This window comes from Chelonoidis abingdonii, chromosome 3 (assembly GCF_003597395.2).
Source record: "Chelonoidis abingdonii isolate Lonesome George chromosome 3, CheloAbing_2.0, whole genome shotgun sequence".
NCBI classification, from domain to species: domain Eukaryota; kingdom Metazoa; phylum Chordata; order Testudines; family Testudinidae; genus Chelonoidis; species Chelonoidis abingdonii.
This window is the reverse complement of record NC_133771.1, coordinates 32200452-32213159: the sequence shown is the minus strand read 5'-3', so window position 1 is coordinate 32213159 and position 12708 is coordinate 32200452. Positions and strand designations below refer to the sequence as shown.

The following is a 12708-nucleotide window of genomic DNA, read 5'->3' as shown; positions in this document are numbered from 1 at the left end:
AAATCCACTCTGGTTCTCACGCAGAGGTTAGACTTCATAGGAGCTATCCTGGACTCCAGTCTAGCCAAGGCCTCCTTACCACAGCCGCAGTTTCAGGCTATGGCAACAATCATCCGAGGTCTGCAGAAATTCCCGACGACCTCATCTCGCACTTGTCTCTGTCTCCTAGGTAACATGGCTGCCTGTACATTCGTGACCAAATACGCCAGACTCCGCCTCCGTCCTCTCCAAACTTGGCTCAACTCGGTATACCGCCCGGGCAGGGACCCATTAAACACGATAGTCACCACTCCCCCGAGCATTCTAGGCTCCCTAGACTGGTGGCTGACTCCCTCCCTGGTATGTGCAGGGCTGCCGTTCCCTCCACCTCAACCCTCAATGTCCCTGACAACAGACGCGTCATCTCTCGGCTGGGGTGCTCACCTCGGACACCTTCATACACAAGGCCTCTGGTCATCTCAGGAACTGGCACTACGCACAAATGTCCGAGAGCTGAAAGCAGTCCGCCTGGCGTGCCAGGCATTCCAGCAACATCTACAAGGCCGTTGTGTCTCAGTGTTTACAGACAACACAACGGCCATGTATTACATAAACAAACAGAGAGGTTCTCGATCTTCCCCCCTTTGTCAGGAGACTATCCGGCTCTGGGACTTCTGCATAGCCCACTCGATAGACCTGATAGCTTCCTTTCTCCCAGGAGTTTGGAACACTCTAGCAGATCAACTGAGCAGGTCCTTCCTGTGCCACGAGTGGTCGATACACCCAGATGTTATTCATTCGATCTTCCAGAAGTGGGGATTTCCCCACATAGACCTGTTCGCCTCCCGTGCAAACAGGAAATACCAGATATTCTGCTCCTTCCAGGGTCTTTCACCAGGGTCGATCTCGTACGCATTCCTAATGCCGTGGAAGAACCAGCTGCTCTATGCCTTCCCACCATTCCTGCTGGTTCACAAGGTCCTGCTAAAACTCCACAGGGACAGAGCGCACCTAATCATGATCGCTCCAGCGTGGCCCAGACAACACTGGTACACCACGCTGCTAGACCGACATGTCGATAGCCAAACCAATTCCCCTGCCACTCCACCCAGACCTCATAATGCAGGATCACAGCAGTCTTCGCCACCCAGACCTGCAGGCCCTTCACCTCACAGCGTGGCTGCTGCGTGGCTAAACCCAGTCAGAGTTGCGTTGCTCTGCTTCGGTACAACAAGTACTCCTGGGTAGCAGGAAGCCTTCCACTCGGTCAACGTATCTGGCCAAGTGGAAGCGTTTCTCCTGCTGGTGCGGAACGCAGAATGTTACTCCCACTGAGGTCGCGATCCCCTAACATCTTGGACTACCTCTGGTCTCTTAAGCAGCAGGGCCTGGCGGTATCTTCATTGAGGTGCACTTGCGGCCATCTCTACCTTCCACCCAGGGAGAGTGGCCGCTCCGTGTTCTCACACCCTATAGTTACTAGATTTCTCAAGGCCTGGAACACCTATACCCCAAGTACGCTGCCCTGCCCCTACCTGGGACCTCAACCTAGCCTTAAACAGACTTTATGTCTCCACCATTCGAGCCGTGGCAACTTGCTCACTGCTATACCTGTCCTGGGAAGACAGTTTTCCTCGTAGCCATTACATCGGCCAGGCGAGTCTCCGAGCTTCGAGCGCTCACGGTGGACCCACCGTATACTGTCTTTCACAAGGACAAAGTGCAGTTGCGACCACACCCAGCATTCCTCCCTAAAGGTGGTATCGGCCTTCCGTACCAATCAGGACATCTTCCTTCCGGTCTTCTTCCGAAGCCCACTCATCTCGACGGGAACAACAATTGCACTCCCTAGATGTTCCGTAGGGCGCTCGCATTTTATATTGAACGGGACGAAACCCTTCGTAAAATCGCCCCAACTCTTCATCGCAGTGGCAGACCGAATGAAGCACCTACCTGTTCTCCTCCAGAGAATCTCCTCTGGGTGATGGTGTGCATCCGCACTTGCTTGTTGACTTTGCTCATGTCCTCTCGGGCCCATCTCACGCGCATTCTACCAGGGCTCAGGCTTCATCGCTGCTCTTCCTGGCTCATGTACCAATCCAGGAAATATGTCGTGCAGCTACCTGGTCCTCGGTCCACACCTTTGCTTCGCATTATGCTCTGTTCAACAGTCTAGAGATGATGCAGCCTTTGGCTCAGCAGTTTTGCATTCTGCCACATCTCACTCCGACCCAACCCGCCTAGGTAAGGCTTGGGAATCACCTAACTGGAATGGATATGAGCAATCACTCGAAGAGAGAAAAGACGTTACTCACCTTTGTAACTGTTGTTCTTCGAGATGTGTTGCTCATATCCATTCCAACCTCCCTCCTTCCCCACTGTCGGAGTAGCCGGCAAGAAGGAACTGAGGGGTGGCTGGGTCAGCAGGGGTATATATCCGGTGCCATAGCGGCGCCACTCCAGGGGGCGCCCAGCCGACCCACCGAGTGTTGCTAGAGTAAAAAGTCTTCCGACGAACGTGCACGCAGTGCGTGCGCACACCTAACTGGAATGGATATGAGAAAATGTCTCGAAGAACAACAGTTACGAAGGTGAGTAACCGTCTTTTATTTCTGCTCTCGCATTCTTTGACTACAACTCAAAATTTTGGCTATATCATGTATATTTTGTTTTTGGAATATACACATCACTGCTTTTTGGAGTAAACAATACCTTGTATGTTCAAAAATTAGTTATTTAAGCATGTTTTATTTTAAATATACTCCACACCTTGGTTCTGTTTGGAATTCTTATAATTATTGTACAATGTTTATTTACTAAAGTCATACTTACACCTCTTGTCATGGGACAGTAGTGTGAGGTATGTTGCTTAAATGCATATGTGGTACAGTTCAGTCATAAATTGATATGTACTTATTCTCAAATCATAGAACAGAGGTTTTGAGGTTTTTTTGTCCTATATGTTTCATTATTCTATTTAATCATAATTATGGAAGGATGATATGACACTGGAGTTTTGGACGGACAGGAGGAATATGATTGGCATTTTGTTTGCAGGATACCTAGCAGGGAAGGCTATTTTTCATTGTTTTGGGAGCTGATTAAACTTTTCAGAATCCCATTAATACTTTAAAAAAAATCTTGACCTGTCAGCCTTCATCATTCCTTTGAACAGTTCACATTCCATATGTATGGAAGCCAATTCATGTTGCAAAGGTGAAGGATTTATTCTTGAGAGAAGGAGGGTTAATTCTAAGTCAAACTACCTCTTTGAGGCTGAATCATGGAGCTTAGGGGGGAAAATGCCTTATTAACTCCTGCTGTTCTTAGCAGCAGGGTAAGGGCCAAAGAGTGAAAACAAAGAAGTGTAAAGTGTTTATATGAGCTGAGCTAAAGACACACAATTCACTCTCACTTATTTGGCTCCTCCACATCCCTGATGGTATCCTATAGGATTCTTCACTGCCTGCTGCTTTGTAACGTTTATTTTTTAAGGCATCTAGAGTCTAGGATATGCAATATATCTGTTAAAAAGAAAGCTAAGGGTCTAACTGCTGCTACCTTTCTAACATTCTATATTTTATTGTTCTCTATCACTTTTCCTAAAACTAAATTTTGGATTTTACTTCAGGCTGCCTGTGGTTTGATTTCAAAAAGTGGTACAAGGTTATAAAGAAGTCTGTGGATGTGGAACAGAAGAAATTAGATGAAGAAAGAGCCAGGTATGCTGTTGTTCAGTACATCAGGTTTTTTTGAGGTTAATCATCTTGAGTGAAATCCTGGCCTCAGTGACGTCAGTGGAGCCAGGATTTCATCCTTATTTCTGTCGCATGAGCTTGGAGGAGTAAAGCAAATTAATAAATCCTCATGCTCTTTCTCCCATCACACTTAGAACTTTGGCCTGACATTAATTAAATGGGAATTCTCTGTGACCAGTGACCTGAATTACTAAAGCTATCAAAACCGATTACAGTAAATGATGAAAAATTGATGAAGAGCACTTCTTCTACCCCCCGCTCCACCAGTCTGAAGAGAGACTTCTCTTATGCATGGTGGGGAGTAATGGTACTGGGCACCTACCAACTTGAGGTTATTCCTAAAACATTGGATACTTGTAATAACAATCTTGAGAAATGACTGCCTTTTCTTGTTTGTTTGGATATGGTTGTGCTGGTTTTTATTTTTTCACCAGGTTGTATTTCTTTCACTGATAGGTGTCTGTGGAAATGTGAAAAACCACTATTCTACTCATCCAAGGAAAAATCTGTAGTTCTTAAGAAAAGACGTGAGTATCATTTTCTTTAGCCAACAATGTGAGCAAAACAATTCTAATATTTTCTTGTCTTTTTTTCCTGTTCAAGTTTTTGTTTATCAAAGGGATTTAGAATGAGAGTACCAGAATAGTATCAGAGGGGTAGCCGTGTTAGTCTGGATCTGTGAAAGCAGCTAAGAGTCTTGTGGCACCTTATAGACTAAATGTCTATTAGTCTATAAGGTGCCACAAGACTCTTCAGTACCAGAATACATAGTTTATATCCAGGCTTTGGAGCTGTGCTCCAGCTCCAGTTCCACTCCAGCTCCAGGCAAAAACCTGCAGCTCCACTGCTCCGGAGCTGCTCCATGCTCCAGCTCCAGGCTCTGCTCCAAAGCCCTGGTTTATATTACAAGAGACTTGAAATGGATTTTTTAGTAATTGAACTTTTGCCCTTTTTATGCTATTTTATTATGTATAAAGCCAGCCTGTATTTTTTGAGCTTTCTTTTTACTGGATTTTTATTGTAAAGATATTGGGAAAGTCTGTTTGTCTTCACTTGTTTTGCTGGAGTACCTCTTGAGAGTCTGACCATGTTACTGGGGGCTCTGATAGCATAACTGGAGGGGTAATTGTGTTTGAATTTTTAAAACATCCTTTCTTTAAAATGTTCATTAGAAAATGGAGTTAAATGTGTTTTTTAAAAAGACCTCTAAACAATCTGATTTAAAATTACTTCTCCTCTCAGGTCCTCTATAACTTTCAGTCTCTTTATTCATGTTGGGTCATAACTTTAATAATAGTTCCAGTCACCATAGAGGCTTTTAGGATAGACTGACTTGAATTTCAAATGTAAAAAGGAAGAAGAAGAAGAAGAAAAATAAACATTTCAGGCTTTCTCTGTATATCATGCAGAGGTAGGAAAAAGCACAAATTCAAATTACCTTTTTAAAACAGGATTTTAATATTCTGTGTAGAAAGGTAAACTCTGTTTGTGGGAAAATGTGATGATACATTGTTGCTTAGGTTTTTGTTTCTCTTTGTACAGAAATGGTAGTGAACTTACAAAGACAGTTTGGCACACTGTCTGGTTCAATGCAAGTTGCTGAAAAGCAAAGCCCTTCAAGTTTCCAGTTAAATTGGGCTGAAGAAAACACAGATAGTAATTGTTTTCATGGGCATATCCTAGAGGGAATTTTGCAAGAAAAAGGCAATTCACTTACAGCCATGAACACCAAGTATTGGCTGTGTTCAGTTAAACTATGTAATGAGAAGTAAGTATCTGACTCTTGTTGGAAATGCATTGAATGTTCATGAAAAAGTTTCTCCTTAAAATTAAATTTGTAAGATATTTTAATTTTATTAAACAAGATATTTAGTGTAAGAGCTCTGGACTGAGACTGTGCATTGACTAGTGACTTAACTATGCTAAGCTGTTTTTTTATATGTACAAAAAATTAATTGTGATTAAAAAAATTAATTGCACTGTTGAGAGAGAACCAATTTAAATTTATGAAATATTTTTGGATGTTTTTCTCCATTTTCAAATATATTGATTTCTGTTACCACACAGAATACAAAGTGGATAGTGCTGACTTTATATTATTATTTTTATTACAAATATTTGCACTGTAAAAATGATAAAAGAAATAGTATTTTTCAATTGACCTCATACAAGTACTATAGTGCAATCTCTTTATTATGAAAGTTCAATTTACAAATGTAGATTTTTTTTTTGTTACATAACTGCTCTCGAAAAACATTAGTATGGCCCTTCATGCTTCATCCATCATTCCAGAGGACATGCTTCCATGCTGATGCTTGTTAAAAAATAATGCATTAATTAAATTTGTGACTGAACTCCTTGGGGGAGAACTGTATGGCTTTGGCTCTGTTTTACCTGCATTCTGCCATATATTTCATGTTATAGCAGTCTCAGATGATGACCTAGCACATTTATTTTAAGAACACTTTCATAGCAGATGTGACAAAACGCAAAGAAGATACAATGTGAGATTTCTAAAAATAGCTACAGCACTCGACCCAAGGTTTAAGAATCAGAAGTGCCTTCCAAAATCTGAGGGACAAGGTATGGAGCATGCTTTCAGAAGTCTTAAAAGAGCGACACTCAGATGCGGAAACTACAGAACCCATACCAACAAAAAAGAAAATCAACCTTCAGCTGGTAGCCTATAACTCAGATGATGAAAATCATCAGCATGGACACGTCCTCTGGAAGGGTGGTTGAAGTTGAAGGGACATATGAATCTTTAGCGCATCTGGCACGTAAATATCTTGTGATGCCGGCTACAACAGTGCCATGCAAACTCCTGTTCTCACTTTTAGATAACATTGTAAACATGAAACAAGCAGCATTATCTCCTGCAAATTGTAATCAAGTTTATTAGTCCTACTTCAGCCGATCGCTCAGACAGAGTGGACTTGTAGGCTCTAAAGTTTTACATTGTTTTATTTTTCAATGCAGTTATTTTTTGTACATAATTCTACATTTGTAAGTTCAACTTTCATGATAAAGAGATTGCACTACAGTACTTGTATGAGGTGAATTGAAAAATACAATTTATTTTTACAGTGCAAATATTTGTAATAATAAAGTGAATGCTATATACGTTGTATTCTGTATTGTAATTGAAATCAATATATTTGAAAATGTAGAAAACATCCAAAAATATTTAAATAAATGATATTCCATTATTATTTAACAACGCAATTAATCACGATTAATGTTTTTAATTGCGCGTTTAATCGCGATTGCTTTTTTTAATCACTTGACAGCCCTAATATATATATTGGTCTTGGGTTGGAAAAGTCATACTGTTGTATGCAACTGATGCTGTCAAACTAATGTGATATATATTTTTTTATGGGATTACAGTATGGTTGATAAAGGTAACAGTGTTGTTGTAATATACTTAGACTTCTGTAAGGCGTTTGATTTAGTACCACAAAATATTTTGATTAAGAAACTAGAACAATATAAAATTAACATGGCACACATTAAGTGGATTAAAAGATGGCCAACTTTCATCTGACTGCAGAAGACTACTCAGGAGAATGTAAGAGTTCAATAGCATTTACCTCTTGTGGGGCAGGAAGAGGAATTTACATCTCAAATGGTGTTTCTGTCTAGCCTCCAAAATCCTGATTATTTTTTTTTAAGACAAGGTGGCCTGGCCTAAGGCCAGTTTACTGTTCTGCCACTAGGTCATGCCATGAAAACAAACCTAGCTCCTGTTCAATCAGTGGATTAGGTGGGGGTGAGGAAAGGACACTGAGAGATTGAAGATCATCTTGGATTCACACTGCAATAATGGGTTTTTGTTGTCCTTTGTGAGAAGGAAGATTGAGATATTTGAATTCAGTCTCATTGCATTTCATGCCAATATATTGTATACCCAAGCCTTAAGATTATATTTACTATAAAATATCACATTGAAGAAAACAAATACTACAATACCAGCTGTTATTTTAAGTTTATTTAATATTCTGTTTTTGAAAATGACTGAGTCTGAAGTGTGCACACTTTGTTGCCTTTTCAGTGTACTTGCTTATTATTCATCTACCTTTTTTCCTTTTCACTTTGCCTTTTATGTATTCACCAAGACAGAAGTGGGTTGGAATAATGTAAACGTAGTATCATATCACAGGAGCTTTTGGTCTGTAGGTTCATTCTCTTGTTTGAACAAGAAACTTTTTAACAGAGGGTGAGAGAAGAATCCTCTTTACTCATATGAATAAATCTGATACACATTGGATAAGTGGTTTTTTATGTATGTTTGCATGAACAGTCTCTCTTCATGCAAATTTTGTACTTAAGCATGTATTTACATATGTAGTACATTAGAACATAATGTGAAATGCAAATAGTCATAGCCCTCAGAAATCAGGAATTGAGTTTAAATTCTTATCCTTTAGATTTCCCATTGTATCATCTATAGTGCAAGTAGTTAATGTAGTTACAAATATGACCATTTGGTTAATCTTTTGAAAATGTGGAAAGAGCATTCATTTCCTCAGCTATGAGATATTGTGCAATAGAGATGCCATAGAGCTAAAAACAAACCCCAAAAATGTTTCTTTAAAAATCAGTTTATCTGAGACCACTGAAATACTTTATGCATATGGCTATTTCAGGGCTTCACTACAGAGCATAGTTAAGGTTGCTTTAAATTTTCCATACGTTAAAATGTTTGGACTTTTAAAGCTTACCTTAACTGTGAGTTTTTTGTGTTTATAACACATAGTTTTTAAGATAATTATAACCATACATATAGCAGTAAGCTATTGTAAATAAAATATTTTACAAACACAAAAAATATACATAAAATAGTATAAAAATATTGTAAATAGCTTGTGTTTATAAGTTTTTAAGATAATTATAACATCCCTAATTTTATTTATACGTACGCTTCATTTTAATGTAATTTTTTGTCTGGGAATTTAAAAAGCACAAGGTCCAGAAGTCTTAGCTCCTTTTAGCTATTCTTGCGGTAGATAGTAAGAAAAAAATGCCTTTGAGGAAGAAAATGCAAATTCTATGTATTGGATGTCTGTATGAAAACCCTCACTCCCATTAAAATCAAATAGGTGTCCTGCAATGCTACTTTAACCTGTTTGTATCATATCCTTAGTTTTAGTTGACAAAATATATTTTGACAGAGCAGAACACTTTTTGAAAAGAAGTGTTACCTCATCAGCCATTGGGTTTTCAATAGTTAGCCACATAAAAAAATGCCTGAGTATCTTTCTTTCAGCTCCATTGATGTGCATAAATGTAATCGTTTGATCTCTTACAAGTTCCTAAATGCAAATTTGGATTTTTTTTTTAAATCATCACTGTCAACCTTTTCTAGTCCTTTGTATGTTGCTCCCTTACAAATATAGTTTTATTCTTGAACACTGAATTACAATAAAATTGTGCACCCTATAAAATTAATTTTAATAAAGTACCAACCTCCCAAAATTCAAACGCCATGTAATCCTGATCTTAAAACTATTGCTATTTCAAACACAAGAGGCTAATACTTCCTAAAAACAAAAATAAGTGCTAAAAATATCAGTGGAGATTTGTTTTAAGTAACCATACATATAGCAGTAAGCTATTGTAAAATATTGATTCCAGGAAGAAGTGTTTAAGGAAAATGTATTTAAAGGTAAACTGCAATGTACAGTAAAGGTCCAATCAGTGTGGACAGAGATGATTTGACTTATTTTGAGGCTGAAACACAGTTCTCTACTCCAGCAATAATTTGACAGCAGAAAGCTTGGTCCAGTACCCTCTATAGTAACCACCCCAGCTGTGGCCAATGGAATAAGTGCACTAGCTGAATGTTTCTGCTAAAAATGAATAGTAGTGAAATAGTTAATTGTCATCAGTAGGCTCAGAATTACATCAGCTATGATGAATAATAGCAAGTCACACCCCTTGGAGCTATTGTTCCAGGCAGTCTGCAGACTCTGGAAAACATGACCGCAGCTGATACGTTCTGTTCAAATTTAAAAGGTTTTGCTCCTCATAAGCAGGGGAGGTGGGAGGGCAGAGGAATAATTTTCTTAAGTGACAACTTAGATTTGACAGCCAAATTGTCTCAATCTGTAGGGGAGAATTGTGGAAAATACAGGGGTTTAGTTAAGACCAGTGTGTACCTGGTTTTGGGAAACATGGACAGTATACCATTCTTCTTAGATTTGTCTTTAGATCTAAGACCTAGCCTAATCTGTTTGTGGCCCCAGTCTTGCAAAGAAATACTCCATTGAGACCCTGAGGGGGTCCATAGATTGGAGCCATAGATCAATAATGGTACTTATGATATAATAAAAACACTCAATTAGAGGAAAACTTGAATATGGTTGAATGTCAAAAAGATAAATTTGTGATTTTTTTTTTTTTTTTTTTGTAGGATATGTGGGCAACTGACACACTATAAAGAATCAGACTTTCCCCAGAGCTACCAGTTTGTGTTAAACCTGTTCTCCTTCCTCCTAAGGGTACCAGCCTCTCTCATCCATGAAGAGGTGTGTTTAATAGAACACAAACTGTTTAAAACAAAACGCCACAGAAAGTAACACAAAACAAAACATTCATGTCCAAGAAAATGGCAAGTCCTAAAGATCACAGAGCTACCAGATGGTAAATGAAAACGTTAAGAACTATGGCCCCAGTCCTGCAACTGGATCCATGCATACAAACCCTTACACCTGCACAAAGCTCCACTGATCTCAGCGTGATGCTGTATGGGTGGATCTGCCATTGCCGGTCTCACTGCCAATTCATGGTTTCTGTGTATCTACGTTACAAAGAAAAATGGGAAACTACATAAGGGAAGAGTTACTGAAGCAACTGCTTACTAAAGTTTACATCCACTTGTATTAAAGGTAATGGAAAGTTTATTATAAGTTTATTATAGTAGTTTTTTGTCATACATACTTGTGTGTGTCTTGAGTGCAAAAATGCAGCAAATAGTTCTCTAGATTATATTAATTGTTCATTTTACTGAAGGGTTTGCATTTCAAAGTAATCTGTATCTTGTTGGGGGTTTTTTAACTTGTACGAGAGCAAATGTTACCTATTTCTAAAAAGAACTATTTGCTTACATTTGAAATAAATAAACTGCTAAAGAACAACTGGGGAAAAGAGGTGTTTAACACAAGGTTTTATTGTGGTGATCTGACATTTGGGTTGCAACTCACTATTCTGAAACATCAGACTGATTGGAAGGAACCTTACAATTTTCTCTCTTGGCCTCTTTACACTTCTTCTTTTCCTATTCTCCTCCTCACCCTTTGTTATGCCAAAGCTTCTTACCTAGCTATTATTTTATATCCTTCTCCCACTCCAGCCTCGTGGTTTCTTCTGTGCTTCCCCTTTAACACTTGGAACTCCTGCCTCCCTTTCCTGGGTTCCACGTGCTGGGTTTCTCTCCATCTTTCTTCTGCAAGGCTTACTGACAGTGATCATAATTAAATTATTCCACTTGTCACCTGATCACGTGTTGAGCCTCAGCCATCTAATAGGTGTCCAAGTCCTAGCTTTATTCTTCATGCACTGAGTAGGTTTCTCAACTACACCAGCCAGAACAGACAAGGTGGAGAGAAAGCTGGATGCCAACACCCCATCATAGCTAGGGCCCAACCAAATTCATGGTCCATTTTGGTCAATTTCACAATCGTAGGATTTTAAAAACTGTAAATGTCATGGTGTTGTAAGGGTCCTGACACAAACAGGAGTTGTGGGAGTTTCGCAAGGTTATTGTAGGGGAGGCATTGCAGTACCGCTACCTTTACTTCTGCGCTGCTGCTGGCGGTGACGCTGCCTTCAGAGCTGGGCAGCTGGAGAGTGGCGGTGGCTGCTGGCTGGGAACTCAGCTCTTAAGGCAGAGCTGCCGCCAGCAGCAGCACAGAAGTAAGGATGGAATGATATGGTATGGTCAGGGCTAGTGCAACCATTTAGGCGGACTAGGCGGTTGCCTAGGGCGCCAAGATTTGGGGGCGCCAAAAAGCAGCGCCCCCCAAATTTTTTTTAAGTGGTTGAGCGGCCGCTGCTGCTGGGATCAAGAGGGACTCTGAGCTGCCGGCGGCATCAGCAGCGGGCAGCCCAGAGTGTCCCCTGGGTCAGTGTGCCGCCACAGCAGCCAGCAGCCCAGGGTTTATAGGGGGCAGGTTCTATATGTTTGCGGTGCTCGAGCACCAGCAATATTCAGGGCTGGGGACCCTGCTCCAGCAATATTTGGAGCTGGGTCTCTCCCCTGGCCCTGCCTGGATCGGGCCCTGGCCCCCTGCGGGTCTCCCCCCGCCCGCCCCGCTGTCTCCGTGCCTCACAGAAAGCAGCGCACCGTCTCTCCCCTGCTTGCTTCTGTTGCTGGAGTAGAGCGGCTCCTGGCAGAACTGCTGTCTGCTGTCCCAGGGTCCCAGTGCCCCCCATTCTCCTAAAACTGGCAGGGCAGGCTGCCCTTACCCTGTGCTTCCGCCCTCGCCCTGAGCCTCTCCAACACCCAAACCCTCAGCCCCCCACACCCTAATCCTCTGCCTCAGCCCTGAGCCCCCCTGAATCCCTCTCCTCCACCCCAACCCTCATCCTCCTGCCCCTAATTCTCTTCCCCCAGCCCAGCTCCCCATGCATCAATGAAACCCCTCATCCCCCCCACATCCTGCACCCTAATGCTCTTCCCCCCCTGAGCCTAGCCCCCCTTGCAATGAACCCTCATCCTCAAGCCCCCACCCTCATCCCCTAATGCTCTTCCCAGCCCTGAGCCCCCCCACATCATGAACCCCTCATCCTCAGCCTCATCCCACATCCCCCAGCCCTCCTCTGCCTAGCCCTGAGCCCCATCCTGCATCATGATCCCTCATCCTCAGCCCCAACCCTCATCCCCTGCACTCCCTCCTAGCCCCAAACCTCCCTCCCAGAGCATGCACTCCCACCCAGAGCGTGCACCACCTCCCCTTTCCCACACACT

At 41.5% G+C, this 12708-nt stretch overlaps 2 protein-coding genes across 5 annotated transcripts in view; both read left to right on the top strand.

Annotated features, from left to right (window-relative positions):
* The window catches only part of TAF1B (TATA-box binding protein associated factor, RNA polymerase I subunit B), a 70229-nt gene extending 58549 nt beyond the window's left edge, over positions 1 to 11680 (top strand). For all 4 annotated transcript variants that reach the window (XM_032779731.2, XM_032779732.2, XM_032779733.2 and 1 more), the window contains 4 exons: positions 3611 to 3701; positions 4194 to 4264; positions 5280 to 5505; positions 10153 to 11680. In XM_032779731.2, the coding sequence (XP_032635622.1) occupies positions 3611 to 3701; positions 4194 to 4264; positions 5280 to 5505; positions 10153 to 10318 (554 nt within the window). In that variant the 3' untranslated portion in view covers positions 10319 to 11680. The remainder of the gene's footprint in view (positions 1 to 3610; positions 3702 to 4193; positions 4265 to 5279; positions 5506 to 10152) is intronic.
* GRHL1 (grainyhead like transcription factor 1) overlaps positions 10558 to 12708 on the top strand; it is an 85795-nt gene continuing 83644 nt past the window's right edge. The window contains exon 1 of the mRNA XM_075063682.1: positions 10558 to 10627. The gene's annotated coding sequence lies outside the window, so the exon portion shown is untranslated. The remainder of the gene's footprint in view (positions 10628 to 12708) is intronic.